Source organism: Spinacia oleracea, chromosome 1 (assembly GCF_020520425.1).
Source record: "Spinacia oleracea cultivar Varoflay chromosome 1, BTI_SOV_V1, whole genome shotgun sequence".
In the NCBI taxonomy this organism is placed as follows: Eukaryota; Viridiplantae; Streptophyta; class Magnoliopsida; order Caryophyllales; family Amaranthaceae; genus Spinacia; species Spinacia oleracea.
The window spans coordinates 130,432,730-130,452,227 of NC_079487.1; the positions used below are offsets into that span (position 1 = coordinate 130,432,730).

At 35.9% G+C, this 19,498-nt stretch overlaps 3 protein-coding genes across 3 annotated transcripts; all 3 read right to left on the minus strand.

Moving 5' to 3' along the window:
• Nucleotides 1–205: 205 nt before the first annotated feature.
• On the minus strand, nt 206–5,607 carry LOC110803637 (ER lumen protein-retaining receptor). The gene is made up of 6 exons (XM_022009164.2): nt 5,162–5,607; nt 3,521–3,786; nt 3,298–3,413; nt 1,413–1,486; nt 625–688; nt 206–540 (listed from the first exon to the last, which is right to left on the minus strand). Exons 1-6 carry the CDS (start codon nt 5,250–5,252, stop codon nt 504–506), a joined length of 648 nt encoding a protein of 215 aa, XP_021864856.1. The 5' UTR covers nt 5,253–5,607; the 3' UTR covers nt 206–503.
• Nucleotides 5,608–6,896: 1,289 nt separating this feature from the next.
• Nucleotides 6,897–8,343, minus strand: LOC110802942 (uncharacterized). The gene has a single exon (XM_056834916.1). It carries the CDS (start codon nt 8,043–8,045, stop codon nt 7,596–7,598), a length of 450 nt encoding a protein of 149 aa, XP_056690894.1. The 5' UTR covers nt 8,046–8,343; the 3' UTR covers nt 6,897–7,595.
• Nucleotides 8,344–11,474: 3,131 nt separating this feature from the next.
• LOC110803648 (GPN-loop GTPase QQT2) lies at nt 11,475–18,801 on the minus strand. Its single transcript, XM_022009174.2, has 7 exons — nt 18,665–18,801; nt 17,820–17,970; nt 17,628–17,733; nt 16,797–17,023; nt 15,656–15,946; nt 12,831–13,036; nt 11,475–11,980 (listed from the first exon to the last, which is right to left on the minus strand). Exons 2-7 carry the CDS (start codon nt 17,919–17,921, stop codon nt 11,710–11,712), a joined length of 1,203 nt encoding a protein of 400 aa, XP_021864866.1. The 5' UTR covers nt 17,922–17,970; nt 18,665–18,801; the 3' UTR covers nt 11,475–11,709.
• Nucleotides 18,802–19,498: the final 697 nt, after the last annotated feature.

Below are 19,498 nucleotides of genomic sequence, written 5' to 3' on the forward strand. Positions count from 1 at the left end.
ACTAGGCTTTCGTTTAGGACTAATGGGGAATTCAGTTATTAACAATATTTGTGAGGTGTTTTGCCTTTTAAGAGGATATGTAATCCTCAACAAATTTTCATTTAACATGATAACGGTGAGGTGCAAAACCAGGAAAGCTTCCATCCTCAAACAGATGAGAAACTGAGTAGAGCATTTACAAGAGATCTACGAACAACGTTTCATGTAATCTATAAGGTTCGGTTTCACTATTTAAGGAAATAAATAATGCCTTTAATTGACAGGAAATAATCTAAAATTCTGAGTGTATACTATTATACTAAGTAGTTCCGTACTGAGTTGCAAATACCCAAAAATACATGGTGATAACCAGATTTGCTAACAAAAAGAGCTAGGCTAAACATAATCGGATAACCATATTCATGAAAATCACACAAGTTCGGGCATTGCGTTGCATAGATTGTCAGCAATACATTTTTCAAGAAACCAAGAGAATAACAACCCAAGAAACTTTTTCGAAATGCTTAAGCTGGTAACTGGAGCTTTCTATTGTTTTTCCAGCTGCAATGTAAAAAAATACAATTTGTCACAACATCTTCATGAATAGATAGTAAAGAAATGTGTAAATATGAACCAGCATTTTACCTCTCGAAGTAATAGTAAAAGAAGTCAGCGTACAACAATGTCTGAATAATCCCAGCTAGCCATGCTGCAATTATAGAAAATGACAGCAATTAACACATTAAAGAATGTTAGAGAATATGTAACAGGCTCACCTTCTATTACATAAGCTAACTTTCTCGCGAACAAAAGGAATGACCTCAAATACTTCCACATACGTTAACAAACAGAAAGCCACGGATGATAATCCCTCGCATGTTTCCCTTCTCATATAAAGATGCATATCTGCCTTTAACAAACCCACTATTCTTCCCCCATCCCAAGAAAAAGGGGGGGGGGGAAAGTGTAAAAGATTGTCCCAATTTCCTTTTCGGTCCGTCCCTTTGATTGCCCAATACCATTTATAGTATGTGGTCCTCACATGTTTCTTATCACACTCTATTATTTAAATTAGCAAAAAGACAGGACTACTAACTCACTTGCTTTTCTTTTGCCTTCTTTCTTAATAAAGTGAAAATTGTGGAACATAAATCCGCCTTGCAAATAGTTCAATATCAATATTATGTTCAATCCAGATAAAAAAAATACTCAAAAGTAAAAAAACATTGAACTTGCCAACAGTTTTTATGCACGGAGTGTTTTTTTAGTCAGGGGCCAGTAGAAATATGATAGACACACCTGATGCATTATATATGATGTAAAACATGATGCTTAAAACGTTCTAAACTGTACTCATATTTCACAGTTTGCATATATGTATAACAATGCAAAGGGAAAGGAGAGAAGGACTCAAGCAAAGAGAAAAGGCATACGTATCCAGTGGACATAGTGAGGCTCAGTGAAGTAGCGGTAAATCCAATTGACGATGTACAATGAACGGTATGCCCTGCACGAGAGGTCACCATCGATTAAAAATGAAAAAAGCTGCACATGGAGTTTAAAGAAGAGGATACAACGAAAGTGAAGCACGCAAAATAGTTGAGCAGAAAAAGTCACTGAGGTACAACCAAATAGAAGACATTTCAATATTTCATGTGATAATTATTAGATATATGGAGTATGATATAAGAGTACAGAACAGTTCATCCAGACAATCAGAGACTAGAACTCTGGCAAGTTAATGGGACTATTTCCGCCTCTAAGTATGTTTTCAATCATAAAAAATGTTTTCCACTTCCAAAAATCTCAAAAGGTCTCCAAGTTCTCTCTGAATACATCTCTAAAACGTTTCATTGATTTTAATTTTCATTATGCAGTTAATAATTGCCAGTTTACAAAAACAAACAAAGTAGTTCATTGGAATCCCCATATCTTAACAGCTTTAGCCACTAAGCCAGACAAAAGCCACACTTGGAGGATTCATACCAAAGTTACCGATAAAAGGGTTCCATACATAAGCACATAACTAATCAGATACATGGGTGAAAGAAAAACCCCTGCCTAAGTCACTGAACAGTGTCCTCGAGTCCTTGAGTCATCTAAGATTCACCACTGGTTCAGTAACTAGCCATCATGACCATTAGCTACATCCAAACCAACAGCTAGCTGATGTCAAGTGGAGCCAGGCAGCCAGAGACATTACCATTTTCCATATAATACAAATTCCACTTTCACTTTTGGGCTCTTTTAGTTCCCCAATTGTCCAATTAATAGACAAAAACAATTCTAGAATGTCCCCACAAACATTTTACATCAAACACATTTCTTAGTTTTTACTATAGATACTTCAAGAGAGAAGAGTGGGAACACAGAAAGGCCCTTAACAACCTAGAAACAGCTTGAGTTTTAGAAAGGAGAGGAAACAGCGTCAAGAAATAAACATTAAATTTGGTTCAAGTGGAGAATAATAATCAATTCTCTTTCAACATATCTGGTCACACACTCACACATAGGAATCACAAATACTTACCTGTTCCTCTCTCCCTCTACACCCACCTCTTGCTCTTTACTCGAGTTGGTGGTTTAGTAGCAATTAAATAGGAGTTGGAACATAAAATTAAACAGCAAAAGAAAAAAAAACATCTACTACTCCATAACCCAACTGCACCCCCTGCAAAGTGATGACTTCTCACCACAATCATGACTTCTCACCACTGACTCTACCATAGTACAGTACTCTGGCAAGAGTGCAGGACCCAACATTTCTACCACCAATAATAGTGACTACTAACTAGTATCTAAAACCAACCCTTTTCCCTCTCTATCTATCTCTCTCCCTCCTCTAAAATTTCAACTTTTTACGAAAATAACCTATAATGCTATAATTCAACCTCTGAGGTAATGCCATTGAGGCTAAATGGAGGGAAGATATAAAAACAATGTGACAAACACATGGACAGGTACAGTGAGTCAGTAATTCCTCAACCCCTTCTTTCCTTTATCAAAGACCCCAAGAAAATGGTTACATAGAACCGGTCTGCTCAAGGGTCTAGCTCAATAACTGTCACCGACTCCCACTTTGCCTGGAACTCAGTTTCTGCAGACATCTGATCGTGAACAAGTGGAATTTCTAGGTTTCTTAATAGGCGTTAAACCACCATCAGATAAGAGTCGACTTTAAGCATAAAACAACAGATATCAGGAACTTAAAGGAAAGTACTCAGCTATAAAGTAACACTTCCCCCACCCTATCATTTTTGTTGGGGAAATAGTAGCAAGCTAAAATAAAAAGTAATATAGCATGAAACAGATGCATACCCTAGAAGAAACACATATTGTCCAGTCAGGTTGTCAATGTTTCTAGTTCTCTGCAACAATACCAATTGGGGAAGTATGGCAACTGCTTCCAGGTACAAGGAGAAAGTCCACATGACCTGAAACCGTGTAATAAAACAGATGAGTAATACGAGAAACAGCTTTCACTTTATTCATGCATCCCATCCAAATTCTAAATCGAAAGCGATGGCAATAAGTACATTACCTCATTAAAGCTGAATTTCTCATTGATAAGGCAAGCCAAGAGTAAGCAAGGCAATATCAAGAACCAGTGTCGGAAGGTATCTTGGTCCTTGTCATACGACCGCCTGACAATCTTATGACTTCTCATGTACCAGACAATTGAAAAGGAGCTGCTGAGAAATATAAGCTTCATGACAGTGTTATACAGTGATATGAAGTCCGTAAAGATATCCAAGTAGCGCGTCACAAAAACAATTGCATAAAGTTCCTGAGTCTTCAACGAAACACCTATATATAGTGAAGAAGTACAAATTTCAGAATCTTATATCAACTAAACTAGAGACAATCAGAGAAAATATTGCAAGTAGATATAAAATTACAAGTGAGGCATACACCAAATAACACCATAATCTATTTACTATCACTAGAACACAAGGATTCATAGGCATATGGGCATAAGATAATACATGAGTGTGTGGAAAGAAGAAGCTGCAAATCAGTTGCACCAAGGTTGTCAGGGGATGATGAGAACCACATCCACGGGCACCATAACAAACATAAGCCAATGAATTAGAAGTGAGATAAAAAGGTAGTAGTGACCTAAGTGGAATATTTATCGAAAATCAGAGAAATCGGACTTCTCTTAATATACACTGTTTGTACAACGGCAAGAATAGCATGAGCTAGCCAAATGTCCCCTTGAATGAGGTGACTGGATTTTGTTGATTGTCTAGTAGATTAGTTAAGGTGTATTTTACTCAAATCAACCTCAAACAAAACATGAGATAGCGCAGAAAGTCTGATAATAACCTCAATATACTCCGTATTAGTTTTTTTTTTGGAAATGTTGAACTAAAGACAGAACCAGGTCACTGACCTCTTACGCTCGCAATCAACAAATTGCCACATCACAAAACCTGGGCATCTTAACAAATGCCAATATGGTATGACCATAGACACCATAGGTCCAAAGTCACCATCTTCAGGCAGAAGGTTATAACTGAAACGTATCAATTAATGTGAACACCAGAAGATTCACAACTAAGCAACCTCAACGACCAATATAGGATTATAATTGAACCGGTATTAAGTAATGTGAAGTTTCGAACAGCCTATGTATCACGAATCAACCTTAACGACCAATTCCTTACATGTTTCGACTCATAACTATCAAACAACTACCTGTGGTTTACAACTAAAACCACACTAAAAGTTCAGAAGCATGGAATATCATAGCTAAAATCAAGTTTTCCTCCATCGTAGCAAATTCAAATAAGAAACACTCCCTTACATAATCACAACAATCGCCCTGCACAGTTGACTGAAAACTGAAATTATTGCCAAATTCCAGAGGCTAAAATTCCAATATTACGCACACATTCAGAGCTCCATAAAACTTCAGTCATTTCGGGGGGTTTTTTGAGGGATTCACTCATTTCAATCACCCATCACATAATAACCACACAAAACCATCATTACCCCAAAATTCTCAAAACCCACAAACATAAATTTCAAAATTTACCCAAAATAATCGAAAATGCAAAGCAACAACAAATACCCTAAACCCTAAACAGCAACAATTTCTTAGAAATTAATACTAATTGAGTTGCATTGACATGATAATTGTATGAAGGTAAATGCTTAGGGATTAGAGAAAAATTACCAGCACATGATTTGATGGTATGGATCTTGAGAAGCAAAACAAGAACACTGGCCAAATGGGTCATATCACCAGCTAATCTGAAGATATTCATCTTGAATAATTTCGATCAAAACACCCAAAACCCAACCAATTAAATATAATGTAAGATTAACCCTCCACTGTTTTTTAGTGTTTAGATTTATCTCTAGCTTAGATCTAGAAGGATCTGTGAAATATTGGGGATAAAAAATGGGGTTTTCTTCCTCTTCTTACTTGAATTGGGTATTCCTCTTCTGTTAGATAGAATTTTTCGGGTAGAAATCAAGGAAATGAGCAGATGGAAGGACGTGATGATGGAGATTGAGAGATGGGAAAGGGAAACGATGGTCTTAACGTCAGAGTCTCAGAAAACCATTTTTGCAAGTTTGATAGAACTGAGAAGCTTCTGAGACTGATTTTAATTCTTTACAAAAAAAAAAAAACAAATATAAATATTTTTTGGGGTCCAATTTTTTTGGGGTTGTTGGTTGGGATTTACGGTAAGAAGAAAAACTCACTAGGGAGGTAAAATAAGGTAAAATTGGCAACTAACATTTATCCTCCGTATTAATTACGATGATCAATTGAGGTTGGCATGAGTGATTATAGACGTTTTGTTCCCTTAACCAAAGTCATGGAGAACGTATGAGAGGGATCACCCACGAACATAAAACTACCATTAGGTGTACGGTGCACCCGAGTACACCTAATAATTTCTACCAAAGTCTCAGTTTTGAATCTTATATATGGAAAAACTTCAACTGAAGGATGTTGCCCATCGAGTTACTCATGCAAACTCCCACGGTAGATTAGTCCACTCGTCAAAAGCGGTGGAAACTCTTCTCAGTAGAATCAAAAAGAAAGAAATCAACTATGATATGGGTGTATTTAGCACCAAAGCCATTAATTAATCCCAAATTAATTCTTATATGTGTTAAGTCATACCATTAATTGATGGTGTGATACGTTCACACTACTCGGACTATATTTACCATCTTACCATTTATAAACCCAAGAAAGCAAGACCGTGCATTTTATGTTGTACCAACTACTCCTAAGCAATGCAGACTGCAATAGAATTGAAAAGACAACGCCACCAAGTTGGGAAAAATGACGTGAAATTCAATGGAGATTATGGACACCAATGAGGGCGATAACATTGTTAGGATGATCGAAGGAGTTTTGAGCGAAGCTTAGATCGAGAAACAGGGGAGAGTGGAGTGATCTAGGCTTGTGGTGTTCCTGATTGTGATCCAAACACTGATTTAATTGTTGGATTCATTAAAAGTATCTTCTTGTTCCTCTTGGTGTAGATGCATAACAGTATTGTTAGAGAGAAAGGGGTACAAGTAGGAAGAAAAAGAGATATTTTTGTGGGAACTTATCATTACCATAGAAATAAATGTTGATTCTCCTTACAAATTTACGTATAAATTTATTCTCGTTGCCACCATTTATGATTGGCTACCAAACGAGGCGTCAATTCTTTCTAATACGAAAATGTTTCCATTGTTGGAGGAGTCGAGATTGATGTATTGTCATCAAATTGTACAATTGTGGGAAATCAATTGTTAGGAGATTGGTTATCTTTCGAGTTTCAAGAATTTGAAGGATATAAACTTGAGATTTTATGTTCGCTCTCTCTCTGTAGCAATTGTAGAACTGAAAGTCTATTCATCAAGGAGTATTTGACGGACCGTACATTTCCAAATACAAATACAAATACAAATAGTGTAAGAAGCATTAAAACATAAAACATCCTCCACATAAACAATACTAAAATACCTTTCACATGAACAAGACTAATACATTATCAATTATTATAGATTTACTCTTGATTACAGCATCACTAATCTATAGTATATCAATCATGTACCCAACTATCAAGTAATTGCGAGTAGAGCTGGGCACATGTTGAGCCGTGTAGACTCACGTGCCTAGTGTCCCAACGGGCCCTCTCTTGGCACGGCCCGTTGGGATTGGGATACTATCATAATACGTGCGAGTAGAGTTGGCCATATGCTGGGCAGATGGCATGCTGAGATGTGTAGGATCACGTGCCTAGTGCCCCGAATAGGCTATACCAAAAGGGGGCTAAGAAAAGATCAGCCTCATGTCTGTCTTCCATAAATGAGGCCCATTCATGACCCATCCCTCATGCCATGCGGGCCGATTTCTTACTTCGTATTAGACTCGACAACCCGCGTGATGGCCCGGCCATGCCCAATGTCCCTTTTCTGATTTTTAGGATCCCTTCTTTAAACTTTTGTTCCATAATAGTAATACGATCCACAAAAGACTATCATACAATTACTAAATATTTTATGTTCCGAAAAGAAGAACAAATCACACCAGGAATTCAAACAAAGAAGTAATAAAAACATTAAAAATAATATAAAAAAAACAATAATCTGGATCACCACCAAGTACCATGAACAACTTGAGAACAAGTATGCTTAACCCATCTGAAACTCTTCCTAAAAGAGCCTTTCATTTTACCTTCAACAGCATAAACTTTATAACTAGCAACCCTTTTCTTCCTTTGAAGCTCTGGATCACTCAAACTCCACCCTTTTGTTGTTGAATTTGAATATGAATTCGAAGTTGATCCAAATCCCCTGTTTTTCTTATGATCATTATTATTACTATTATTATGATTATTACCTTTTGAATCTTTGTTTGAAGGTTGAGGATGAACTTGCATATAATTTGAAGCATAAGATGTACTGTAAGATCTCAGATCCTGCATACTTGTTGGCGGCCCGCCATTCGATTTTCCACCTCCATTATTGTTGTTGTTGTCGTTGTTGTAATTCTCCATTTGCATTCTTCCTTCCTTGCATGACATGGATCTGAAATTCTCCATTTTTTTGGTTTTTCTTTGTGTTCTTTTTACAAAACACTATTTATATTAAAAAAACGTTACTTTTTCGCACCAGGGGTGTAAGTGGACTGAGAAAAGTTGGTCGATAATAAGTGAAAGATTGAGTTTTTTGTGATGAAAGTTGAAGAGAATGGAAAGATTAATAGAGGGAAAAAAAATGGGGGAATGAAATGTGGATTTGGTGTAGTATACTTAAGGTAGGGTTGATGTGTTAATTAGGATTTAGGAGTAGTATTATTGATCATAATAAATTCTTGGGAACAGTTTGCTGATCCAAGTGCTGGCTTTATTTGTTTATTTATAGTAGTAGTACTATTAGAATTATATTTATTGGAGTTGGTACTTTTTGTAATTAATTGAAAATATTAGATTCTACTCCATATTTGCGTAATTTCAGATTTGCATAGTTGGTGTTGTGGCACCTACTTCACTTCTTTTGTCTTGTGTCTCTTATTTTTGTTGACTTTTTATTTTGGTTTAGAAAGTTCTAAATTGGAATAGTAATGTTACTAATATAACGAGCGTTTTTTTTTTTTTGTTAATTAGGTACTTGAAATCAGAAAATGTTTCTATAAATATAGCTTTGTATCGGAAATTTTCATGTCAACCAAATAAGCACTAAAGAGTAATTGTTTTATTGGACAGCAAAATAGTACTCCCTCCGTTCCTAAATAAGTGTTACATTTCCTTTTTTGGCGTTCCCTTATAAGTGTCACATTTCTATTTTTGAACATATACTTTTCCCACTTTTCCATACACTTTTCACACTTTTCCATACACTTTTCTCACTTTTCTATAAATCATGATTACTTTTACTTACACATTCTACACGTTTCCAGTTTTCAATCCCCACATCCACTTTTATTTGTACTTTATTCAATTAAACAATTATCTATTTTATCCTTTCCCCAAAAAAAACATTCTCAATTATTAACTCTTACACACTTTACAATTTTATTAATTACCGCGCCGGAATCCAAATATGACACTTATTTAGGAACGGAGTGAGTAATTTTTATTCTCATAATATGCATGGTGTTGGATCGTAATGGCTATGATATACGAAGTATATGAAACTTGATATGATGATAGAAAGAAGCCACATGGTTCACTTGGTGTAGTCAAAATTGACCACAATTTAATTATTTAAGCATGCATCATTGGCCATACATGGTCCCTCCCATAGACATGGACTACAAAATCATTTGTAATCATATATTTTAAGCAAACTTGTAATTATGTTAATTATTACTCTTCCCTAAAAAAAGTTAATTAGCACTCTAAATTGCATGTAGAATTATTTATATCTATTTCCTATGTAAACGATAATACAAATGGAAACTATTAATTTATGCACAAGGATGTAGACGATATTTAATATTAGGGTTTAGGGTTCAGAAAAAATAAGTCAACTATAACATAATCCTAGTTTTTCCGTGTATTTACGACGGGCTTGATTGTTAAGAAAGTGCGATAAATGTCAAATGAATATTATTATTATGATAAATGCATTGGGAATTTAGGTAGCAAAATTTATATTGTAGGGGTATCTCACCTTTCAAGCTAGGTTGCACCAAAACGGATACGGACACGGACACAATACGGGTACGGGGATACGCCATCTTAAAAATGACGGGCACGGGGACACGGGAAATAATAATATTAAAATAATATAATATATCAAAATAAAATTAAAATCATTAATAAAATAATGCAAAAAGTAACTAAATTTATTAACGACATTCAAATAAAAAAATTGAACTACACTACATAAAATGACATGATAATAATCTCCTCTCACATCCCTCATTTTTGCTCTTCCTTTGTAATAACTTGTACTCCTCCTAGAAAGTAGACGGAGATTCTTGTGAATGAACACCAAGCCTTCATAAACATAAGATCAGATTCACATGATGGATGGAGTAACCCACAAAGGAGACCGTAATTAATGTCATGGTGGCTTGTGAATCCGATCTATATTTATGAAGGTTGTTGATTGCTCAAGAGACCTTCGAAGGAATTGTAAAAAAGAGATAGCAATCTGAAATATTAATTTATATTGAAATACTTCCTCTGTTCTTATTTACACGACACAATGGGGTTTTTGACACTATTCACACAAACACCTTTGATTTCCTTTTGTGGTTTATACATAAAAAAAATATAGTCGTGTGGGGTCTTATTAGATTCGTATCAGTAAATATTATTTAAATATCAACTTTTTATAATTTTTTCCGATACACAATTAGAGATATTAATATTTGAAATCGTGCATTGGCAAACGTGCCTGAAATATGTATTCAAGACGTGTCCAAGACGTGTCCATCGTGTATCCGGTCGTGTGTCTCGTGTCCTAAATTTTCAAAAACAATCGGACACGTGATTTCGCGTGTCAGACACATATTTCCGCGTGTCCAAGACGTGTCGGTATCCAATACGTGTCGGACACGGAACACGGTAGCCCAATGACGTTTCCGTGCTTTCCAGCTTTCAAGGACAGCTCATTAAGCAAATTAACCGAATTTGATACTCCGTAGATGCTTTTCTTAATTGGGGATTTGGGGTATTCTTTTGTTCTATTTATTTCAATCCTTTTCCCTTCTTTTTCATTTTCTTTTGGATTCAAAGGAGTAAAACATAAGTTAAGAATTCTTTCTCTCAATTACTTTTACAGCATGGTTTTCTCTATTCAATCATTCATAATTTTGTTTGTTCAAAGGGTGGGTAGGAGCCGTGGGGGCTGGGGGCGAGGATTTCGTCTTTTGGAATTTTATTTGTTCAATTATTGAGCTATAAGGTTGGGTACTTGGATAGCGATACAAATTACCATAAGTATTTAGCTTATATTTACGTCACCCTTTGTCCGTGGACGATGTTAGCATTTCATTTCCAAAAATGCGGTACTCTACTGTTTAGATCTTTGATCGTATCTCGTCTACATAGAACATTCTTACGTTAATCACTTAATCTTCTTCATAATAATAATAATAATAATAATAATAATAATAATAATAGATCTATATTAAGGGGAATGAAAAGCACATGGGACTACTTGGGAGAGACCTCGAAATGTGGATACCTGAGAATTGAGAAGAGGTCCACAATTTAGTGCAGTGATCCACTCAAAATAATGTGAACCTCGCTGTAGTTTTGTGCTCTCCAAAGGCCAAGAATCCTAAGACAGATGACACAACGTTGTATGTTTATCGTACAAGTACAAGGTCGACCGTCTTGCCATTTAATTTCTGTTTCTTTTTTTTCCTTCTTGATTTAATAAATTCAATTTATAAGGTTTGAATATTAATACACAGAGTACCAAACACTCCATCTCATAAAGAATTTGTCCGAAACCATAAACGACATTTAAAGACATATAATGTGAAACGGAGGGAGTACCTGTTTTCAAAAATGTAAGGCATCCCAATTGAAATATAATACCTCATTTAGAATGGAGAAATTAGTGAAACCGAGATTTTAGAGCACTAACAGCGCCACAAAGTCCTTCCTTATGTACAGCACCTTTCCGTCCGCACTTCACAGACTATATGCAAGCATTTAGGCAATGCCAAAAAAAGAAGCTACAATGTCCTTCAAATCAGGTTCGGATAACAAGGCAAACAAGAAATATTCCTGGTTAAATGCAGTGTTAGAAGGAAAAACCAGCAACGTCTTCATCTTCATCGTCAATCATATCTTCTTCCACCTCACTAAACCTCGCATATTCATCTTCTTCGTCTTCCTCGTTGTCATCCTCCAACATGCTATTGCTGCCAGCCTCTCTGTCCTTCAAACCAGTACTTAAAACTACAGTTTCTCCTTGTGAATTCTCCATTTCCATCCTAAGCCTTTCCATGTTATCACGCCGGTGATCCTCCCCCAAGCGTTCCTTCTCTGCCAGTCTCTTATCGAGAGCAACCCTGCACAAACATCACAAAAATATAGTACACACTAGATTAGATCCCGTGCACGCACGGATATCCTAATTTTTTATTTTAAAAACTGTTTAACTGTTATATTTCTCCTCATAATACATACTCATTTAATTATTTAATATGCAAGTTTCATCCTATATGTATTTACATATTTTAATACTTTATAGGCTAATTTTTCCAAGCGATTTCCGTTAATAATGCTCAAAGCTATTCATTCCCAAATACGCCACATTATAACTTATTTCCCACTCTACCGTCCACGTCAAAGAGATTTTTTTTTTCCGGTTCAATTCTAAATTGCCATTTCAATTGGCGGTTTAAATTTAAAACAAAACCGCCAATTGAATTGGCGCCATTTCAATAGGCGGTACATTTAAGTGTAAACCGCCATCTCACTATTTGAGTTGGCGGTTTTGCGGTGATCGATTAAAAAAATCAGACCGTTTTTCTTGCTAACGTGGACGGTAGAGTGGGAAATAACTACAAATGTGACGTATTTTGGGAATTTACAGATCTTCAAGCAATATTGAAGGAAATCGCTCTTATTTTTCCATTTGATATATCTATTTGACTAAAATATTACCAAAATCATTTAAGAAAATTATTATTACATTGTATCTATTAATTTTCATATTTTATATTCCAATATTTTTTTGCCATACATAAACAGTTTATAGAAAAGATAGAAAATAAAAAAGAAATAAAGTTGATATATGTTTAGAAAATCGTTTTTGGCGGGAAACTTTTGCACTAGGAAGTGACATGTGAAGCAAACACATTTATTTCCCCCTGTTTTGTAGTTTTGTTTCTGCAAGAAATTCTTTTATTTGCTTACTTGTAAGTGTCCATGTATTCTTTAGCACTGTCGTCGACGGCCTTAAAGAACTCATTCATCCCCGCACCAGAAAGTGCAGAAACTCCGACTGATCTTAGATTTTTATAGAACTCGTCGAGGACAAGGGATAGACTCTGAGACAAAGTTGAAGTGTAGGACTCATCTGCTTCAAGTGCTGCATGAAATGCCTCAAAATCTTTCATCCACTGCAACCAGAAATAATCAGTGAATTTCAGAAGCAAAGACCAAGTGTCGACTATGGAATTCAAGGCACATAAAAAAGAAATTAACGCATGTATGATAATGGAAAAAATTTACCCAAGTAAGAATTGACTGTCTTATCTGAGTGATCAAGTAGCATCAAAGTACAAATCAAGCCATATCTGAGATATATCACCAATCACAAAACAAAACTGTCCATATCGATATTCAGACTTGATTTTTCATCTCACTGCTCAATCCTACAAGGACACTTCTACCATTTAAACAAGATATCAATCATGCAACCCACAACTTTCAAATACTATCGCACACAGAAGCACAAGTATATTCCAAACAACAATATATGGTCCAAATCATAACATTTGGAAGCTCAGTTGTTAGTTTGTTACCAACAGAGAACTCATGCCAAAGAAGTCCAGACATTAAGAACTGAATGCTGTAATGCCGTAATGGTAATTTGGCAACAGATTCTAAGCCATGCAAGATCATACACATTCTAGAATAATAAGTCATCAACAATTATCCCAGAATCTATTATTAAATGATCAAAGGCCAGATAACACTATTCACGAGACAAATTTTCAGGTTTCACCAGATGGAACATGTCTCTTTTTTCTTCCCAAGTTCATCTCATTGTGACATTTCTACTTTATCAGACACGATTTTTCTTATTACTAGAAGGGGGTTGATGACAATTGAGAATTATAATGAGACACGATTCTAGAATAATAAGTCATCTAAACAATTATTCCTGAATCTTATTATGAATGATCAAACCCCAGATAACATTATTCACGAGACAAATTTTCAGGTTTCCCCAGATGGATTGACTCTCTTTGCTCTTCCCAAGTTCATCTCATGGAGACACTTCTACTTTATCAGAACGATTGTTCTTATTATTAGAAGAGGTTGATGAATTGAGACTCTGAGCTAACAGGAAAACTCTGCCAAAAGTCTAGAAAAGGGAAAATTGTAAATGAAAACCAGAAATCCTTACTCTCCACCCCCACTCTCAATCTCTCAAAACTGCATCCAACTTTTCCCTAAACCGACTTAGAGAATCAACCACTACCAGAATAAATAAGAAAGAGGAAGACTGGATCACCATGCCACAACCCCTTTGTGAACCCGAAACCACTTACTAGGCTACCCGTTGATGAAAAGCCAAGTACAAAGCAAACGTTAGAAGTTCCACTTTCTATATCTAATTTCAACCCCATTAAACTGCATCACCTTATCCAAGAAACTGTTACTAACCCTATCATAAATCTTCACAAAATCAAGCTTAAAGATAATCCATTTCATAAACCTACACAGAATCTGGCTGTCTGGCATGGGTATGTACACTTTAACACTACATTTTGGGCCAAAATTATGGAAATTTTCACAATAATAGTTTATATAGACACTTAACCATGTCCAACACAAGTTCCCAAGTAACATAGATCAGCAATCAAAGTAATGCCTCTAACAGGCTTTTCTTCAATCTAAGTTGCAAAAACCACCTTTTCTAAATTTAAGATTTTCATTCACAAACATCAACTTCTTTATAGATAAATAATAAAAATAAAAAAACTGCAAACCTTCCACATGAAATGCTCACACACTCTTCTGCTGCTACTCTGCAATCAGGCCTCTGGATGAGAAACCCATTTATTCTCATAGCGAAAAAGAACTAATACCCTAGTGGACTAGAAAAGACTCCAAAAAATTAAGTAATGGTTGTTAGACACAGCACAACACTACCACCCAAAACTTGCACCATGTCAAGGAACTCCTCCAACCAACCATCAATATAAGCAAAAAATCCTAGCCTGGATGCAAGTGTCACTGACAAAGAAATTGGGCATCCTGATGAGGCAAATCTAGAAGCTTAAACCAAAAATTAAACTTTGCTTATCAGATACAATCAAATCATCATCCAGTAACCAACATCAACAAATGCCGACCTACAATTGTTATGAATTGCCTATAAGATGGTACATGCAATTGTTGAATGTATTATATGAGCCTGGGCAATACCGCAACAAAAACAGGGTATTAAGTTCATGATGTTCACCCGATAGTTCCAGGTCCTTCACTCTAGGACCCCTTTGGGTAAACTGTAAAGAACCTTGGATACCCAATGAAGAGCTCAACTTATCAACATTAAGGCCTTCCTTAAAACATGCTTTAAACTTACTATAATCCAGAATACAGCCATCAATATTAGCCAAACAGATAAAATAAAGAATAAAAGAACACACAAAATTCCAAATTCTCAACAAAATGAAATTAAGACAATAAAACAGAGCTGTGTGTCATCAAACATAAATACGGAAGGAAGCAACATCTTCAAAGACAATCCGTGCTACATTTAAAGAAGGCGGGTATCATTGTCAAATAGCCAATTAGATGCCTAAAAATTCCTATTTCCCCTTCAGCAATTTGTACGACAATCTTGCATGTAATTAAGAAATTTCATCTTCTGTAAGGCAGCCCACATATATTGCAAGATTACTGAATTTCATTTTTATGGATTAATAGACAAATTTCAAAACAAAAATACTCAAGACAATGGCACGCATGAGAGTAGAACTAGGTATCAGAAACATATAATCTACCTCCAAAGCAAACTGATGTTGAGCTATATCTGTCTTGTTAAAAGCTAAAACAAGAGGCAGCCGTGTCTTGTAAAGAATGCTACAAGCATACAGCATATTACTCATGAATGTAGTTGGATTTGAAGAGCGGGGAGTATCAACTACATAAGCAATCACAGTGGGAAAAGTAGACGCAAAGGCTTCGGTAATTATGGCTCCAGAGGCAGACCAAGTAAATATTTCAATCTGCCCAGGCGTGTCCACCAGCACATAATCAAGCTGATCAGCTCTACTTTCAACGACTGAAATGACCTGAGATTTAGAATGAAAGACACGCATCATGAAGGTGAACTATGACTCTATGAGGTAAACGTTCAAACTTAATTCAGAACTACTAAACAATGAGTAGCAGAATATCCAAAATATTACTTAACATGGATTGGTATCGGATAAAAACAGATAATAATGTACCGAAAAAAAAGAGGTTTTGGTGCTACTAAAGTCCTTAACTAATATGTTGAAGGTTTTTCCCAACAAGCACAAGTTTTCCAGAATTCCAGTTTACATAAACTTCTTTTCCAGCAAAAACAAATGCCAAGAAGGTAATGAAAAAAAGTTTCTCCGTTTTGCTCACTCTACTACTATCATTGGCAACTCACTGTTACGGGCTTATAGTTCGAATGCACTTCTGCAGTTTTTCTTCGAACTAAATACAAATATTTTGTGATATTTGTTAAACTTTATAGGAGAGTACTCCACTATCAAGCAGCCAGACATCGCTTTGATCACCAGCCAAAATATCAGCCAAATGAAGATATAAGCAAAATTCTGCCTCAATCTATAGAACACTGGTGAAACTACAGCAAGAATTCTAACCAACCTAAGATCAAAACACTAATTAGAAAGAACTACAAAATATTTTAGACAAATTAAAAATACCCTTGATAACTGATATTCATATTGCCATATTTGAAAAGGATTCAGAGCAACAATTCAAATCAGAAGAGTAACAAAATATGCAACCAGTGATTTTTGTCCTCAAAGTTGACCATCCCCAAGTTTGCAGCAAATTATCACAGAACAATCTAACAAAAAAGATATCTTCCCCCGTAACTTTTAACCCCTCCCTATAATCCAGAATACCAGATACTTCAAGCTTTACCTCGTCAAATTTTGTAGCAAACAGATTTAGAGATGTTAAAATTCCTCCATTAGGACCTAGATTGAACTGCTTCATGACTTCCTTGTACTTAACAGTGTCCCTTATATCAATATTCGCACCAAAAGGAAGGGTCATAACAGCTGGGTCGAGATTAATCACGTAACCACGAAGATTTGACGCATGTGTATGGCAAACCAGTTGACGCATAAACGTTGTCTTTCCACTTCCTGATCACATTTGAATTAACCTTTGACTCAAATGCAGAGCTAGCATTACAAAATATAAAAAGTACAAACATTGAAACTGTAAACAAGATATTAAAAACAGATAGAGAGGGAGAATTATATTAATTCCAAATAACAAATACTCCCTCCATGCCATAAGATAATGAGATTCAGATATTCAATTCATAGCTTCCGCAAAATAGGGTTTCACATACATTTGAAACTTGTAAATGCTACTTCCCCTGTTTTTTAAGTTGTTCCACTAATCCACATTGACTTTTTCCGCTTGCCAACGAAGAACTTGCCTATTCATATATTCAACTACCTTTTCGTAATTTTTTTTAGAAGAAGTTGATAATTTAAACATATATATGGTGAAATAAGTCCAACAACATTTACATAATATACTTTTTCACATATTAGTAAAACATATGGTCAAAGCGGGGTATGTGAATACTGCAAGAGTCAAAGTGGATAGCTAAAATATGAAGGAAGTAGTACACAATGAAAAGTACTACAATAACATAAGTTTATTTGGGACGGAAAGAGTGCTAGACTATTGAGTAATTCAGAACTAAGAAACTCCTAATGGGGATAAAGGACTGACCTGCCATTCCAACAACAACAATGATGACAGGTTTCCTCTTGAATCCTGATGATGCCTCAATCTGCAACTTCTCCATTGATTGCATAATCTCGTCATTTTCTTTTCCCTATATAATCAACGGGCAGCTTCCTTAACCATGTGAATACTAGTATTAGTTATTTTTCACATGCAAGACAAGTAGGATGCTACTACCTTTTCGTTTGAAGACAATTGTTCACCGTCCATCTGCACAGTCGGCGCCTCATTTTCAGGTACGCTAGTGGAAGATTCATGCATTTCAGAATCAACTTCCATTACTCTTTGCTCTACGGAATCTATTCACAAGACTTACGCGGTATGAAACCTAAAAAGCCAGTTTCCGAATTAGTAACATAATTCTACATTTTTGAAGATTAAACACAACAAACATAGGGTCGCCCGACAAAATTTTAGTTACAACATAAGTCAAATGAGTTTCTTAATCATCACTTAAGGATTTGCTCACATAAGGAAATCGAAGATACACCTCAGTGCATCCTCAATTTTCCCCCAAAAATGTGAAATTTAATGTAATATAAAGTAGCAAATTATGTATTATTGAACAAGCCCCGGAGTTTGTTTCGGATGTTTTGATGGAGGACAGACCTCCATGAACCTGTTCTTGGTTGACAGTTTAATTTATTAGTTCCAAGCTTGCATCAAAAAAGAAAAAAGTAGCAAATTCGTCTTTCACTTGATTTTTTGGCAATCGTCCTACTAAAACTTAAAGTGTGAAAGTTTTTGTCATTGATTCATTCAACAAACAAGAAAAAGGCAGGAAATCATGAATTTTCTGAGTAAACAAACATCAAAACACGGTGCCGGTGCTAAATGTAACAAAATTGTCGAATAACGGAGGATTTCTAATGAAAAAAACAAAATCAAATGGGAATTCAAAACCTAAATAGCAAAAGGTTGAAATTGCATTTACATACAATTGAGGAGAAATATAGGGCAGAAGAAGCAATTGAAAAAACGAGAGAAGAGGCGGAAAGGAAACAATTGATGATGAAGGTCACCTGAAAGTCGGAAGCTCGGGTATGTTGATCCCCTGTCGGAAGTGATGAGGGTTCTTCAGTGGGCAAGAGAGAGAAAGAGAGAGAGAGAGAGAGAGAGAGAAAGAGAGGGAAGGGGAGAAAAAGGAGCGAAACTGAACGATTTACTAAGACGGGGCCACGGGAGGTTATAGGCTCTAGTAAAGATGGCCGTGGGGCGGGTCGGGCTTCGAAAATCGGGCCGGGCCCATGACAGGGCCATGTTGTATCATCCCGGGCCGAAAAGTTCATAGCAAGGCTCCAGTCCGGCTCGAACTCACGTGCTTTCGTGTCAGCCCGTCATGCCTAAGACTGATTTTACTAAATTTAACGTGTTTTGTCGTGTCTTGTCGTGCTTTTTCCAAAAAATTAAGGTCCAAGTCCAGCCCACGACTTCGTGCTCATGTCAGGGCGGGCTTTTTTGTGTCGGGTCGGGTTTGGACTTCTAGCCGGCCCGACCCACAACCATCTTTAGGCTCTAGAGTCACAAATGGGTCGAGTCGAGTTTTAATTTCTTAGAATTGAGTTTGATATAGACCATGCGCATCTTTGACCCTTGATCAAGCGTAAAATAATTTATCTCTCATCTTTCTCCTTCTTCCACCTCATTTTCCACTAACTTAACATATGTTTTACTTTAACCCTTGTATTTTCATCCACAATCTTGACCCAAAGTCACCAATTTCTGTCACCTATTTTTTATATATTCCCACCTCAAGTTATATTTCCTAATACAAAATTAATATTTTTAACAATTAATAAATTTTTAATTACTCTATATATTACATTTTATAGGCTTTAAAAATATATTATTTTCAT

Bases quoted from the DNA above. Each gene is read 5' to 3' on its own strand.
- LOC110802942 (XM_056834916.1), bottom strand. From the start codon at position 8,045: ATGGAGAATTTCAGATCCATGTCATGCAAGGAAGGAAGAATGCAAATG.
- LOC110803637 (XM_022009164.2), bottom strand. From the start codon at position 5,252: ATGAATATCTTCAGATTAGCTGGTGATATGACCCATTTGGCCAGTGTT. The intron at 1,487-3,297 runs GTATGCATCTGT...CCTCTCGTGCAG, and splicing joins CAATATGTGTTTCTTCTAGG to GGCATACCGTTCATTGTACA. The intron at 541-624 runs GTAAAATGCTGG...TTTACATTGCAG, and splicing joins TTTTACTATTACTTCGAGAG to CTGGAAAAACAATAGAAAGC.
- LOC110803648 (XM_022009174.2), bottom strand. From the start codon at position 17,921: ATGGAAGTTGATTCTGAAATGCATGAATCTTCCACTAGCGTACCTGAA. The intron at 17,734-17,819 runs GTAGTAGCATCC...TTGATTATATAG, and splicing joins AATTGTCTTCAAACGAAAAG to GGAAAAGAAAATGACGAGAT. The intron at 13,037-15,655 runs GTAGATTATATG...TTCTGGTTGCAG, and splicing joins AACATCAGTTTGCTTTGGAG to TGGATGAAAGATTTTGAGGC.